This window comes from Zonotrichia albicollis, chromosome 2 (genome assembly GCF_047830755.1).
Source record: "Zonotrichia albicollis isolate bZonAlb1 chromosome 2, bZonAlb1.hap1, whole genome shotgun sequence".
Lineage (NCBI taxonomy): Eukaryota > Metazoa > Chordata > Aves > Passeriformes > Passerellidae > Zonotrichia > Zonotrichia albicollis.
Window position 1 is genome coordinate 114,101,680 of NC_133820.1, and position 16,285 is coordinate 114,117,964.

The window sequence follows — 16,285 nt, forward strand, 5'->3', positions numbered from 1 at the left end:
AAGCTTTGGCTCAGGCAGCAAATCTAGACAGCATTTGCTTGATACACTTAAGGCCAGGAAGACCATTTTCAACATGCATGGTTGGATTGCCAGCGGACGAATGGCTGGTTCCAAAACACACTCCTGTAAAAGTCTCACAGGTCATTATGGATCCTGTGAATGAGTGGTGTTTTTGGACAAAACTCTTTCCTGCAGCTTCATCTGAACCTCAGGAATTGGAAATTTTTGGGTCCACAACAATGGAACTTTGCATGAGTTTCAAAATTTCGGATGTGACAAAAGCAAAAAATAGGACCATTGATGTCACTCCAGATCATGCCTTTCACAAAAATGCATCGGCTTGGTGCAAATATACCAAGACGATGACCAAAGCATTGCTCCAAGTTCCAGCACAATTGCCACAGGGGACAGAATTTGGGGGGACAGAATTTGGCATGGCATCCCTGCAAATGTCAAAGGCGGTCCATGCAGCATTGGAAGAATTTCATTGTTGTCAACTGATTTGAAATCATTGAAAGAGCAAAAACGTAAAGAGAAAAGATCATTGGAACAGTATAGTCCAAATTGTGATGATGAGGTAAACACTTGGGACAAGGCAAGGAGAATTGCCATTGCGATTTTCACACCTCAGACAACGTCGGGGGTGGCCTTGACTCAATTGGACCACATGGGTTGTTGGTTGAGCAAACATGCTCAATCCATCCCTCTTGCACTGAGTGACATGTTTAAAGACATTGACAGTGTGAGATGGTCAACTCTTCAAAATAGAGCAGCAATCAATTATCTGCTGCTGGCACATGGACATGGATGTGAGGAATTTGAGGGAATGTGCTGCATGAACCTGACAAATCACTCAGAGTCAATTCATGAGAACATCAAAAAGATAGGGGAAAGTATAAAAAAGCTTGGGGAGATCACTGGATCTTGGATTGATGATGTAGTTGGATTTTTTGATCTTTCTCCATTGTGGAAAGAGCTTCTAAAAATAGGGTTTAATATTTTAGTAGGACTTTTGGTTCTAATGCTCATTGTGCAATGCATCTTTTTTGTGTGCAGCAGGTCATGAATCGAGTTGCCAAATGTTACAGTGTGGTTTTATTTTGCAGGTAATTGTTTGATTTGTTGTTTGGTAGTTTGTTGGGCTTTTCCCCCCTTGCTTTTGGAGTGACACAGACTTGTCTTTGTTATTCAATTGAGCCAGGTATCCGTTTATTTCTTTGCTACTTAGCTACTTTTCTGCCAAGTTTCAAACCCTTTCCTCCCACATCCAGTTGTTAACCCCTCCAGTCCGAAGCAGTTTTCCTCTCTTGTATCCTTTGCCCTTATGTTCCACCCCCAGTTCTCCCGATTAGCTGAACATTGTATCCTCCCTTGAGACCTGCTCCCCTGTATCAGCTGTTGCTTGCCCCCAGCTCATTGCCTGGGACCCCAAGACTCGGGGAGTGTAACATCAAATAAAGTAACCCAGTGCCACCCCAAGCCAGTGCTGTTGTGGCCTCTTTGTTCTGTGTGCACCTCCTCTGGTAGCTGGGATTCTGTGGAGCCCCGAAAGGGGGACCGTCACCCCACCACTGTCACCACCTAGCTGGGACATGCAACAGCCAAAGAGGAGTTTTTGGTGCAAACAGGAGGGGGAGACTTCTCAAAACCAAACATAGCTTCAAACTTAGAACTGTGATTTTCTCCACAGTGAGATGAAAGTGCTTAAGTGACTGAAACGTGCAGAGGCACTTATGAAAGGAAGAGATCACTATCAAGAACAAACCAGTGTTACCTTTATTAATTGCCTGTCTTCTTCCTTGTGCTGCTTCTGGTTGCAACAGGTGAATTCCTCAAGGCTTTTGTGATCTTGGCTTTCAGCATGCTCTTCAAGTACTTAAAGATGGGTTGTAAGCAGCAGGAGGGTGCTAAACCATACTTTTCTGTTCCAGCAGAGAAAGTAGGACAATTTACTCTCATGAGACAGTGCACAGTTTTGTTTAGGGGTTTGCTGTTCGACACCCATTCTTTGCAGTTTTTGTGTATCCATTCCTGTATTTCTGGATCGTGTCTGCTCTGGTGCTGTATGTTGTGTGTGGAGTCAATGAATGCCACAGAGTACACTTTATTCATCACCTCACGTTTTCTCTGCACCAGCAGATCAACAAACACCAACCCACCATAGCCATGGGCAATGAAGGCCACATTGCTGGCTGCACTCCTTGCAATGAAATGATCCCATACATACAGGGTGTGCTCTTCGGGGCTGCTGCTGCCCCTTTTGGGGATCAAACAGGCAGACTGCCTGACAGAAAATGTCTCCTTTTCAGTTTTCATATCAGTGAAATTGTCATTGGGGTTCAGTACAATCACTTCCCAGTGGCTCTTCAGGGCGATTTTGATGAATGGTATTTGTGTTCCATGTTTCAAGCCCTCACTGACAATTGCCCTTCGCCCCCACTGTCCAGCACAAAAAGCTCCATGGTCTTGAAGAAAGATAATTAGGCTAGAGGAACTTGTTAATGCATCCCTGCTCATGAAAAAGAAGCTTCTTGGTTCATCCTCTGTAGCATCAGTAGGAATATAAACCTTCTGCAGCATGCAGACTCTTTCCAGGAGCTCATAAACATACTGGGTAATAGAATGTCCCAGAACTTCGTAGCGTTCATGATTCTGCTCATGTTCATTCTTGTAGTAATTGAAAACAAAGGACTCATTTGTATCCAGGTGCCTCAGTTCCCCTTTTATATTGAAGTCATATCTTAGTTCCTCTTGATACTTGGAACCCTCTGTTAGTTTCCTCAAACTGAGTTCACGCTGTATTTGTAACCACTACAAATTAAGAAGACTATTATTGTCTTCTTAAGTAGTGATAGACCTCCACACAACACCTGTCTACCCACCCCTCCCTGCATTAGAATTTAGATTTAAAAGCTGTTACAAATTAAATACCTGTTGAACCAGAGTATTTAATGGTAATGCATAGCAAACCAGCTGCTTCTAAAACCTCTTAGAGATGTCACTTGCAAAGTTCCAGCATCAGTAACTCCTCTGCCTTTAATACGCCTTATTTCAGTTTGGTAGTTAAAAATTTTTAAGTAGCATGTTTATTTAAAGATCTGTTTAAGGTAGTTTGAATTAAGGGCTTTAAGAAGGAGACACATGTACATGGTTCATTGTTCACTTGAACAACTTTTATTGTGCTGTCTCCTAGCCATTATCTTGGAACTCCACTGAGTTTCAAGGCCACCTTTGAAATACAGGCCTAGGCAGCTGGACATAGGCCAAGTGTCATAACTGCATCCTGAGCTTTTAAAGAAAATAAGCTGTGTTTACTAAGGACTTAAACCTTCCTGTTGCTGGTGTACCAGCATACACTCCATGTTCTTCTACCTTCAGCTGCACTAGAACAGATAATAATGATGTGTTTGCTTTCTGCTAATCACTCTAATTAGTCATTCGTCCTTGCAAGAACTTGCCACATGGAAACAGAGGAATGGATGACAGAATAAAGTAGCCACTGTGATCCAGGAGCAGGAGAAAACAAAGTCCAGGCAGCAAACTATCATGAGGTTGGACTGAGATCTCCAAGTTTAGATTATCTCTAATGACTGAAATGAATTACACCAGAAAGTGATTTTTGAGCAGCTGAAAAATTAAGTTTAGCATAACCCTCTATTTTCCTAGTAATTCTTCAATCTACTACTGACTATCACTGGCTGTAGAGCAGCAAACAGGGTATAACCTTTGATGTGGTCAGAATCCTACCTTTACAGGAGTTAGTCCTGATACAGTAATATTTTTTTCCTGCAAACGGTCTGAATCAAGTAACATTTGGCAAGTTAGACTGTATACCTTTACGTTTTTCTTGCTGAACTAAAAGAAGTTTTATAGAACACAGTGAATTACATTCTATGTTAAAAGTCATTGTACCATTTGATAAAACCAATTACTAGGACAAAAAGTGATCTGAATATTTTCATGTAAGCGACTTGATTTGGAACCCAAATCTTTCAAGGAATACAAGTTTCCTTGACGTGCTTAGCAAAATTATTTCTTACACTCCTAAATTAAAACAAGCAAACAAAAAAACACCCCAAACAAAACCAAACTAAAACATTTTTGCTTTTCAACACATAAAAGACCATATGTATTTTCTTTTTGAGTAATCTCCACTGGGCCAGTGTTATTAAGTCCTCTCTTCATGGTCATTCCTGTCTTGTAAATAACAGAAAGCAGGCTAGAAAATTATGCCTTCTCCTTTTTTAGGGTTAGGGTTAATCAGTACACATAGAAAAAGGGGAAAAATCATATGCTATGATATATAATCCATTTATTACTCTCTTGCCAGTTTCTTGAAATGGAAACAACACAAAGGAAATGCAAGGGCACCCATTCATCTATGATTTTTTCATTCTGCAGGAAGGCATGAAAGACACAAAGGAGATGGGAAAACAGTCTGCTGTACTAATGAAATTGCCCATTAATGGGCAATTAATGCAAGAGAGATAATACTCAGTGGGAAAGAAGCTACTCATATTCCAGTTGTTGTTCCCATGAGACAAAGTGGGAGAAAAATGGGCATATTTTAAGGAAAGATGCATTTGAAGAAAGGCAGAAAGCTTTCTGTAAGAATTAGGAATAGGCAGGTGCAGCTTCCTTGGAGTGGCATGCTGGGGACCACCTCTCAGTCCCTTTCCCCCCTCACCCCTAAAAGATTGGAGAGACTAATTTCTCAGCATACTCTGAACAGGAGGTTACTATTCTTTTAATGCAGCTACTAACAGCAACATTGTTTTTTCAGTTCTAAAACAAGGATGTGTGATTCCAAATTAAACCCTGAACGTCTACTTTACAAAGCATTGTGAGGGGTTGCTGAAGATTTCAGGAGGCATAAACAAACACAGTTTTACATAAAGTGCACATATGACTTTCCTTCCTAAAATTGCCTTCAGGATGGAAAATGAGAAGTTTTGAGGCAATTAATGATAGGTTATAATTTTGGAGTTTACTTAAATAGTAGCTTAGAATTATATACTTATTAGTCCAGAGAACTGATTTTATTGTAGGAACACAATTAATTATAGAATTAAAAAGTAGCAATTAAAGGTTAAAGATACAGCTGCATAACACATGCACTTCTTTGTTGTAAGTCTGCATTCTAAATCAGCATTGATAGCTGTTTCTACTTCATTGTCTGTATATAAATGCAATATTCAAGGTTGTAAATGCTGGCAGCCTTTACAATTGCTACTTTAGTTTTAAAAATTTGCTTTTGGGGAAAAATAATCCCTCTTTCACTTCCTCCCACTTTTCTATTCAGATTCTAATGTGCTTCAGATGTAAATTCAGCTGGTGCTTGTTGCAGCATTTGGCATATTGTAAATACCAATGCAGAATAAGTACTACATAAGATCCATAAAGATGACTTTGTTTTCCATTTAAAACCACTCCATTCTAGTTAAGCCCAATATTACCGTATGCTCTTCTGTAAAATCTGTCATCATCATAGATGGAAATCTTTTTCACTCTGGGAGTGTAGACAAGTCCTCTGCATGAAAAAAAATAAACCCAATCATGGTTTCAGTTTTCATTACTTCAAGTACTGGGGAGTATATCTACAAGATCTGTCACTAGCCGATGGTTTGGGGCGACCTAAAGCGCTCTAGTAGTTCCAAGTTACAAACTAGCCTCTCACGTTTGTAATTCACACCTGAGAGTTAGCTACAGCTAAACCTCGAGTATGAAACGAAATATTCGTCCATACCAGCTTTAATTCCCACGACCAAGAAGTAACAAAGCAAAGGAAAACTTACAATTCTGAAGCTACCCTGAAAAAAGAAAACACAGCAAAAAAAACCCCCAGCCAACGAATCTTCCTCTCCCCTCGGCTGCAGGAGGATTTCTAAGGACAGCAGCTGCAAACTGCGGCCAGCCGGGGTTATAAGGGCTCTCCCCGGCTGCGCATCCCCCCCGGGCAGGGCGTTAATTTGATTAATTTGGCGGGGTCTGGTGTCAGCTGAGGGGGCTATCATTAGCACGGTACAACTTAAACCTGGGCCGGCCCGGGTTCATTATTGCTCCTTTACAAGCAATGCGGTTTATCGGCCCTTTAATGGCTCTCAGCGAGTCAGTACCGAGCTCATTCCGAGCAGGTTAAAGCTCGGAGGGCCTGAGGGGCCGCAGGCGGTGGCTCCGGCACGGCCCAGCGGGGCGGTGCCCGGCCCGGAAGTAACCGGGGAAGCTGCGCAGGCGGCGGCGGCGGGGCCGGCCCGGGCAAACAGCTCCGGCAAACAGCTCCGGCGGTGAGGGTGAGTGTCGGTGCTGACACCGGGGCCGTTCGGTCCTGTCCGGTCCTTCGGCGGGGGAGGGCAGGGCTGCAGCCGGCCGGCAGCGTTTTGGGGGGGCCGCGGTGTCTGCCACGAACGAGCGGAGCCGGCAGCGCGGTTGAGCGGAGGGAGGGAGGGCTGGTGGCGGCGTTGCTGCTCCTCTGGGAGAAGGCTGAGAAGATAGTGTGAAAGGGTAGAATTGCTGGCTCAGTTCGCCGGGATTTGCGGGTTTGTCAGAGGGAAGCTGTTCCCTTCTCAGCGGGGGGAGTCGGGGCCCGGAGCTCGGGGCCCAGTGCCGGGCCGGGCTCGGTCGGTGCCGCTCCCCCGAGCTGTCAGGCGGCCCCCGTTCCTCCGCGCGTCCTCCTCGCAGGCGTCGGAACAGGCACTACTTTGGCTTTTCTTTATCGGTCCCTTCCCCACCCTGGGGGACTATGGCTCTAACTGAAAAAAAACTCCCAGATAAGTAAAAGTCCCCGAACTTGGCTTCTCGAGAGACTGCAAACTAGCTGTAATCTTTCAAGGTCTTATGCTAGTGTCATATAGAATATGTATCAAGAGAATACCTATAAATGCTGGAATCTCTGAGGCTGCGTTCTTCTAGTGATGAAGTTTGTAGGTTTAACAGGAATCCTTGTCTATTACTTATTCTGGGAGCCCTTGCAGTGGTATAGGTGTCCTCTTTTACTCCTTTTCACTCTATAGTCTAAGTGTGAGCTTCTTATTAGTTGTGTGCCTGCAGCAAGGAGTTAATCAGTCAATGTCTTAACTAAGAATAGATTCTAGGACAATTTCATTAAAATTTATAAATAAAATGTCTATACTGACAATCCAGAGCCTTGCTCAGGTGTATGGCTGTCAATTGCTTGTTACCAAGGCCTATAGTGACAGGGCAAGATGGAACGGTCATAAATTGAAAGAGGGTAGGTGTAGATTGGACACGAGGAAGAAGTATTTTTTACAATGCAAATGGTGAGACTGGAACAGGTTGCCCAGAGAAGCAGTGGATGCCCCATCCCTGGGAGTCTTCGAGGTCAGGCTTTGGGCAACCAGATCCATGTTATGAATGTGGGGGTTTTTTTTGTTCTAGATTGCTCAAAAATTATTTTCTTGTTCTTTCTTAGTGCCTACTACTGTGGTTCTACTTGCCTCTTAATCAATAAACCAGAAATTATTAAGTTTCTTTTTTTTTTTTCTTTGTATTTTTTCTCCAGTAGAGAAAACAATGTCAGGAAGAACATCATCTTCAAGTCATGCCAATGTAAGTGTTCCTGAAATTTTCAGCATTTTATTTTGAGGCTATGGATATCCTGGGGTGTTCTGATGTGTTTGTACAACCAAATTGATTCTTCATTTTGTTGGAACATGCTTTCTTGGGAAACTGTTTATTGTGGTAGCAGTCAATACTAATGTCTACTGTTGTACATTTATTAACACATTATAGGCTTAGCATTTGGTTACACATAAATAGTGTTTTCCAAGTTATTTTAACATCTAGGCTACCACTTCAAATTTTAGAATAATTTGAAGTAAGTAGAACAGCTACAAAACTGTGTAAAAGTTGGTTATCTGCAAAGATGTACTCAGAAGCTTCTTATGCTGGTGTGTATTTTTCCTAAAATATCCCTCTCAGAAGCAGTTTCTAGTAGTGGGAGTACTGGAGAGAACAAATGATGGACATAGGAGCAGGTATGATTGGGTGAGGTCTGGGTGATCTAGTGGTTTAGAAATGAGCTGTTTCCGGCACTGTGTTTATGCACTTTCTCTGGCCCTTGCTTTTACAGGTGGGAACTTCAGGAAAGTATTGCTGATTTAGATGAGGCTGCCAAGTGTGTATGCACATCTATGTGTAGAGTTAGTCACTTTTTATTTGAGAAAAGCTGAGGCAACTGCATACCTTGTGTTTAGCATAGATTCAGACCTCTCTTTGTCTGTTGACTTTGTGCTTGCTCTGTAAGTTAATTGTGGGTGCTGTAAACCAACATCTTCTTAATGAGTGCAAGCATTGGGAAGATTCTGTGTGGTGAGCTGAAAATGTTGTTGGTTAGTGTATCTTGTGCTTTTTATCCCTTTCTGTCAGTTGTCTCTTCTTTTTACTGAGTCTGACTTTATCTGTACTCTGTGTTGTCTGTTATGTCATTACAGAATTATCAGAACCGCTTTAATTTTAAATGGATGTTAAAATTCTAGATAACTGTGTGTTCTTTGGAATCTCATGACAGAAGCTGCTAGCCAGGCAGCAGGTGGAGGTCTGAAGTAAGAAATCTGTTCCTAGCTGTTACAGTGCAGATCAGAAATATGCGTTCTGACTGATAAACATGTTTGTAGGCCCCTTCTAAAACAAAACCAACCAACTAAATTTGAACAGTCTACTTGTAGGAGCTGCTGAATAAGAAAATGTCTTGTTTCAATCCTTCTGTGTTGATTGAAAAGGGTGGTACTTGTCTGAGATGTGTGTGACATGAGTATCCTTTAGAGTTTGAAGAAATTGTTATTAAAGGAATGTTTGTTACAGTGTTTGACCATCAAGGGCAGCCCGAGATACTGTATAGAAATTTGGGTCTAATTAAAAAAACTTTAATCTGAGTTTCAAAGTGTAGAGAAGGAGTAAGAGCACTCAGGATTTAGACTGAAGGACTGAAATATTCTCTCATTATGGTGCAGCATACTTCCTTATGGTCTGTCTGAAGGACTACCTGCTGAGCTAATGAATGCAGTTAAGGTGCTAATAATTAGGTTGTTGGAGTCACTGTTCTGGAATCCCTGCTTTTAATTTCATGTTACAATGCAAGGCATCTGGTGGCTTGCAAATCAAGTTCATAGGATGCTTTACAGTGTACATCATATGGAGTAGCTTCAGCTTTTTCCTGCCTGAGCTAGATTCAGAGATGTGTAACTGTTGCATTCCCTCTCTGATACATTCTCATCTGGTTGTATTTGTAATGTAAGGTTTTGCTTCTCAGGATGCCTGGAGAAATAGCAATGTTTGCACTTTTATTCTTTCAGTTGATACTTTATTGTTTTAATTAACTGATAGAAAATATCATCCTGTTTCCTTGTCTTATGAACTAGTACAAATTTAGTTTGGTTATTTTTTTGATTTTCAATGAACAAACCTTCTTTCCTACATATGTTTTTTTTCTGAACTGGTGAATTCATGTGAATTATTAACTGCTTTCTCTTTCAATAATTATTTTCAAAATGCTCTCTCCATTTCTGTGGGAGCTGGCAATGACAATAGCTGATACCATTTTGAGAACATTAAAGTCTGATGCTAAATTATCATACCAAAAGACTTGTACTATTATAAGATGTAATTGTTCTTCATACTAAATTTTTTTTCTTTTGAGAAGGCAAACCTGGTCATGACATTCAGCTATTGAGTTTTCTCTTTATCATTCTCTAAGCTGAGACAATTAAACTGGAGTGTAAACAAATGAGAAGGAACCAAGAAGACAGTGCCAGTGGATTGGTTGTCACCTTTTTGTTGCCTTGGAAGATGTAAAGTTAATGAAATAGAACTTTTTCAGATGGTTTCATGTGTTAAAACTAGCTCATCATGTGGTATGACACATGATTTGGGATCAGGCATTAATGAGGAATGCATTTCAAGAAAAGTCACAAGTCAGGGTTTCCCTTACAACTTTATTTTGCCCAGTTAATACAACATTGTACATGGAGGTATGTCAGCTCATAGCACCAGTGGATAATTTAGTTTTACCATGTGTAACATCTATTTTCAGTTTCGTATACCAAAGAAGAAAACAAACACCAAGTCAGAGGATGTCCAAGTTCAGTCCCCTTTGGCAAGGCTCCCAGGCTCCCACCATTGTGACTACCCTTTAAAAGAGGTAAAGAGAAGTTCTTCAGAGTGTAAAGTGTGTAGGAGAATGTTACATGAGGTTTTGGTTTAGTTTTGGCTGGTTTTTTTCAACACCAAGTGCTGCCTTGTGACCAATAACTAATCCAGACTGTCTTGAGAGAAGCAAGTGTGAAAGTCTGTTAGCTGTTTACAAGCATACATTTACAGACATGGGAGTCTTAGTCTAAATAATTGAAAAGCAGTTTGTCTTTGGGTGTAGTTTGAAACTATCTTGAAAATCATTAATATAAAGGTAAATATGATATTTAATATTTTTTTAGTTGATTGTCTTCTGACTGCTGAACTTTTAGGTTATATTCAGATCACTTACCAAACTTTTTGTTTTATAGAAATAACCTTTACATTGAGTTTTCAGTTATCCAGGAGCTTAAGCTTTTAAGAGAACACATAAAGCACTCTATGCCTCTTGACAGAATTTTAGGTGCTAATACAGAAATAACTGTATTAAGACCAAAAGACTGTAAAAGTCTTATGGCATTTATCATAACTGAGTGTCTGGATCATCTCAGTCACATATAGAAGCAAATATTTGCCTCTATAAATCTTTTCCAAATTTCATAAGCATTTCAAATATCAAGTGTTGGAAACATACTTTGCTACTCTTGTTTCATTCAGCTCAGCATCCAGAGTTTGTTGCTGGCTTTAGTGCTTTCAGAATCATGGGCAAACAGAGCTCCTCCCTCTCAGAGGAGGCTGAAAGGTGTAGTGAAGGAAGGCAGGAATTTCTCCTGACTTAGGGTAGTGGTATTGTGACTCAGGTCTCTTGGTAGGCCAGGTCATTTGAGAATGCTGCAGTAGAGACTTGCTGTGGGCCTTGTGTTCTGTACTGGTGATGCTTTCAGTGAGCAGAGCCTCCAGTTGCAGTCAGGTTTTGAAATGGGAGCTGGTGTCTCCTGTGGCTACAAGCAGCAACCTGTCTGCCTCTATAAAAATTGATTTGAATGGTGAATTGGAAAATTCTTTATTTCCCAGTTATTTCCTGGATGTTGTCTAATTTTCTGTTTCTTATTTTTCCTACCTATGTCTATACATATTTCAAACTTTCCCATGTATCAGGGGATTTCAAATGCTTTAAACACTGCCTAGTTCTTATGTTCTACTTTAAAAGACTTGGTTGTGAGTTTTCTGAGTTTGTACCAAGTTTGAGAAACTTTGTGTGGTTTTCAGTGATTTGGATGTACAGATCTCTCCTGTGCTTGAACACCAGTGGTAAAAGATGAACTAGATGGTGTTGGAAGGCAGGAAGAGGGGAGAGCCCAATCAAGTCAATTTCTTGCTGCCAACTTTAATAATGGATTATTTTGCATTAGAGTTAATCCCTATGGTAGTGAAAAGTTTGATTTGGGGATGTGTCTTTCAGAATTGATTGAAGTTTATAGTATACGCACAGACATGAACTTTCCAGATGCCCTTTCAAACGACACTTAGTCAAAAATGAAGATAAGTTTGTCTGCTTTTAGCCAGAGTGCCATAATTTTCAAGCATCTCTTGGGTTTGTTATATTTTGAATTTTAAGAAATGAGGAAGATTAGAAGGAGGGCTGGAGGATTCTGGAATAGCAATAACTGTTTTTTGGTCGGGCTTATTTTATTTAATTTGAAAATATGAGTACTTACTGGTAAGGTAAGGGTATGTGGAAAAAATTAAGTCTTGCTTTTCTGGTGTTTGCCACCTAAGTCGCAAGCCTTCAAATTGCTTTTCCCTCTCAGAATTTTATATCTTTTATATTCATATTGTAGCCTAGAAAATTTGCCTAAATGCACAGCGTTACCCTCTACTTTCTGCATCTTGTGTATTTGTGATTATGTGGAACAGGCCTAATATTTAAGTCTGTGTTTGGTATAGTCCCTCTTGAAATTGGGAAACAATGGAATTGTCCTGTATAGTTCTTCAGGAGAGAAAAAATTCTGTTCAAGATCAGGTGGTATGTGGATTCTTTAAAACAAGCAAATTAATTATTTGCAAAATTGCTGTGTATGCTATAGATAACTTTGATATATTTGGTCATTTTCATTGTTGTAGTGTCCCATTTTTCTGGTGCATTATTCATGATGACATAATCAGGTTTTTTAGAAATCTGCCAATTTTATTTGTTTTGTTTCAGTGGAGATTAAGTGCCAACAACAGAAAGCCTTCCACGAAAGGAAAAAGGCAAAGGGAATGCAGCAGACACAGCTCTAATGATGAAGAATCAATTGGGTAAGAAGTCATCTCAAAATTAGTTTATCTCTGTTTGCATATTCAGAGTTTCACATCTTTCTTGAAGATGAGTGTCTCTGGTCTCTAGCTAATTATTTGTCATGCAGAGATGGTTTTCAAGCTGTTGGGTGGCTCACTTTCAGAGAACCATGCTTCAGTGGTCTAATGGCAGCTGTAGCCTTTCCTTGGTGTAATATCACAAGATCTGTGGCATTAGAGTGAGAGTGCTTACTAGAGGAATTACTGCTTGTCAACCTGCTTGGGGTCCTGAAAGGTGTTCATTGCTCTCTAAGTGTAAACTGTCATTCTAGCCCTAGATATCTTTAGATCTGTAAGAAGCTTCCCAGAATTCTTTTTCTCATCCTTTTTTGTTTTGTAGGTCACACTCATTAGCCAAAGCTTTGTCAACTCTTTAAAACAATTAAAATATCCCTTAAACAATAGGGTGATTAGTAGTGGAGGGAAGTAAAAAAAAAAAAAAAAAAAAAAAAAAAAAGAGCTTTTTCACCTCTGTGTTACTGTCAAGGCACTTAATAAATTAAGACTGCTGATGTGCCACTTCTTTCTCTGTTGCCAAGAGCAAATGTCTTGGTTTCTTTGCAATTATGGCAAATTATTGATATGCTATTATAAGATAAAATCATCATCTTCAGAGTTATCAGAGGTAATTGTTTTATCCAAGAAAATTTTGAAGCTGTAATTTCTACAACTGACAAATAGAAATAAAAATGTAGAACTAGATTTATTAACAGGAGCTGGGAAACATAATGACTTTGTGACAAAATGAATATGTTTGTCATAATGAAACAGTTGTTATTCCCCAAATCAGTTAATGCTACGTAAATGAATAAGCATTCTCTGCTCTGTTTTCTGACTGCAGCTAAACTTGCCCATAAGTGGTTTCTTATCAGGAGAGGCTGTTAAAAACAAAGTGCACAGGTAATGAAAATGCAGGTGATTTTGGCACTGCTGAGTTCTGTAGGTTTGTGGTTTATGAATGGCCATTATTTAGCCTGGTCTGTATATTCAGAATGCTTCAAAGTGTTGCAAGGAAGAGTTGAAACTGTAAAAGATGCTGAGTTTATTTTTCATACATCCTCAGAGGCATAGCTGTCAGTTTACATGCACTTACCTCAAAAAGCTTCTGTCAGTAACTTTTAACTGAGGGAGCAGCTCACAGGGTCAACCTAACAGAATTTAATTGCAGTTTCCTGAATTTTATTTATGTTTTGACATGGTTGATGTGTGATGTCAAGATATCAATCTCTAGAAGTCTTTCAGTAAACTTTGAACCGATCTTTAAACCTTGAGTGAGAAGTTTGGTTTCTTTAAAGCTACCTTTAGATCTGTTGTGTATTAATTTTCTGTTTATTTCAATATGCAAGAGACTTTCAAATAGCATTTATAGGTGTTCCATAATTTTTACACAAATAGTTAGCTGCACAGTATTGAGAAATTATTTCGACTACAAAGAGACAGCAAGTATTTAGATATTAAACCTGTATATTTTCCAGTTCTTTGAAAAAAGATGTTTTTCTAGAGACTAGCTGGAGCCTCTCTGTAAAGTAAATTTACTCTCCTGTCTGCAATGAAGCTTATACTAAGTGTTCCACTTGGGTACTCAGTGTTGTTCAGTAAGTCAGAATCAACATGGGAGCTTCATTGTGTAGTAAGTGGAAAGAGCACCCAGGTTCTAAAGAGGTGGTGTTTGTTGAGCAAGAGTCTGAGAACTGACAAAACTGTAAAGAGGAAGGAGTGAACTAGTGTGCTGCAAGTCTTTCTGATGCAATAGTTTTTATTCCCAGTGAGGAATTTCTCATTTGCATTACAAAGTAGAAAATAAATCTTTATTACAAACTCCTATTAGCTCCTGGTATTTTAAAAGCAATCTACTTTATTGATAGGAGCTAATATCAGGTGTTTAGGGAGATGTGTTGCATTAGGACTGTTACTGTCACCAAATTTTAGTCATAAAGGACAAAGTAGATATATTATCACAAACCTACAACTTCACATAGGGCTTTTTTAACTTCTGGATTATGAAATTTGGTAGTAATTTGCTTCTGTCAGCTGTGCTGTGGTGTGCGATGATGGGGGTCTGTGGCAGCAACTGCAGCTGCTCTCACTTGTGCAGCTCTGCTCCTGGGCTTGTGAAAGGGGAGTGTCAGGGGGTTTGTCTGGGATCCCAGAGAGGGCTCCTGGGTGGGTTAGTTCCCTAGTTAGGAGGGAGGGTGGAAGTTAAGATGTGTGCAGTTCCTTCAGGTCAAATTAAATTTGGTATTTCATTACATGTTCAGTGAAACACGTGTTACAGCTGAATCAGGTACTGACCCTGTAGCGGTCAGGTTTTTGTGGCAATCATTTACATTTACCCTTGCCCTGACAAGAGCATTTGATCAGTAATAACCTCCTAGTCCAGCAAAGCAAGGAGGTTCATAGGGATGTTCATGTTTGTGGGTCACTGACTTCTCATCAGTTGGTGAAAGGACAGGACCTTGAAGCTGAAGGAGGACGATCGAAAGGTTTCCTCACAGCAGGGTGTTGTCAGTGAGTGCATCAGTCAGAGATTCCCATCATGTTATTCTTTTGGGCTCAGAAAGGTCAGGGAGCTGCTGGGCTGTGCATGTGCTGCAGAAGCTCAGATAACTGAATGCACATCAGGTCTATCAGTGGCTTTATTCTGTAGACACAGGACAGACCCTCAGCTTGTCTGAGAGCTGAGGGAACAACCCTCAAACAGTACGTGACGTCCCACTGCCAAAATATTTATTTCCCAGAACCTGGGTTTGCTAGTAAAAGAATATAGCCATGAAGACAGTGCTGTAGACAATTAATAGTAATTTAGTCCCAAATGAGCCAGTAGTCTCCTTGTCTCATTTTGATCACTTTCTAATACAAATTTGAATGAATTGGAGACAGCAGTTGCAGCACTGGTGTGTGTACACAATATGAACATTGGGTAGGGAGCTATATCATGCAGCTGTGACTATTGTGTGAAATAAGGTCAAACATTTTTCCCCAAAGAGATATAAACAATAAGTTTTGTTCCTGTGGTTTATAAGGTAGGATATTTTTTTTTATTGCCTATGAAAAGCAAAATGAGACTTGTCAGGAGCAGCTAACAGCATTTTTCATAATATATTTTTGTTTATTCCATCCTTACATGCATAGCTATGTTTTCATTACCTTTGCTTTTGTATTTTTTTCAGTTTTTGGGAGGTAGATGGGAGACTATGGTAGGTACTTGTTTTGGAAAGTAAAATAATTTTCTTTGGTTTTCCTTCACCAAGATGCCTCCAGTGTTACTGTTATGCAAATTACTTGCTGGGCCTGCTTGTGGGACTTGCTTTTAATGTATACTTTGCTTTTTTCTGTTTGACACTTACATTAATATTTTGAAATGTCTTTTGTTTGAGTTGCTCGCTTTATTCTGTGGACAGTTTAACAAACAATTTAGGGATCTGTGTCCCAACCACTGTTTACAGATCTATGGGCTGGCTTAGGTTTAGACTTTCCCTGAGTCTATTGTACTCCCAGTCTTGGTGACATGATTTTCAAGAAACACTGCCAGAGGCCATACACCTTTTAGAAAGGGAAGCCATTGAAAGCTCTTATGCTCCTTTTCTGCTCTGAAGGTTTGGTCATAACTGGTTCAAAACCTTCAGTCAAAACCTGGTGCCAGATACGAAGTGATGCCTTGGCCTGGTGCTGACAAGTGTATACCATTGGCATCCTTTTTTGTTGAAGGTTCCTCTCCTTGCATGGATTTCCAGTGCAAAGCTTGCTTCATGGTATGTGTGTGTGCTTGAAATTATAAGATCATTTTTGCTAAAGTACTTGCCAAAAATCTAGAAACCCCATTTAAATCAAGAGAATGGGGAAGATCACAAGTTCAGTT

The 16,285-nt window shown here is 40.0% G+C and overlaps 2 protein-coding genes across 10 annotated transcripts in view; one reads left to right on the forward strand and one right to left on the reverse strand.

The window, feature by feature from the left end:
* Positions 1-653: 653 nt before the first annotated feature.
* On the reverse strand, positions 654-6,065 carry LOC102061654 (putative protein ARB2BP). The gene is made up of 2 exons (XM_026793554.2): positions 5,457-6,065; positions 654-2,811 (listed from the first exon to the last, which is right to left on the reverse strand). Exons 1-2 carry the CDS (start codon positions 5,487-5,489, stop codon positions 1,780-1,782), a joined length of 1,065 nt encoding a protein of 354 aa, XP_026649355.2. The 5' UTR covers positions 5,490-6,065; the 3' UTR covers positions 654-1,779.
* A 92-nt stretch (positions 6,066-6,157) lies between these two features.
* The window catches only part of SENP7 (SUMO specific peptidase 7), a 42,526-nt gene continuing 32,398 nt past the window's right edge, over positions 6,158-16,285 (forward strand). For 4 of the 9 annotated variants that reach the window (XM_005487121.4, XM_014267154.3, XM_014267158.3 and 1 more), the window contains exons 1-4: positions 6,158-6,290; positions 7,520-7,566; positions 10,049-10,156; positions 12,293-12,387. In XM_005487121.4, coding sequence (XP_005487178.2) covers positions 7,531-7,566; positions 10,049-10,156; positions 12,293-12,387 — 239 coding nt within the window. In that variant the 5' untranslated portion in view covers positions 6,158-6,290; positions 7,520-7,530. The remainder of the gene's footprint in view (positions 6,291-7,519; positions 7,567-10,048; positions 10,157-12,292; positions 12,388-16,285) is intronic. The other 5 variants (XM_014267155.3, XM_074536078.1, XM_074536080.1 and 2 more) reach the window with 3 other exon arrangements.

What these genes read in the sequence shown, in the direction of transcription:
- LOC102061654 (XM_026793554.2), bottom strand. Translation starts at nt 5,489, where the DNA reads ATGATGATGACAGATTTTACAGAAGAGCATACG. An exon ending in ATTTTACAGAAGAGCATACG is followed by an intron (nt 2,812 to 5,456) that starts GTAATATTGGGC and finishes CTTAATTTGTAG; the next exon opens with TGGTTACAAATACAGCGTGA.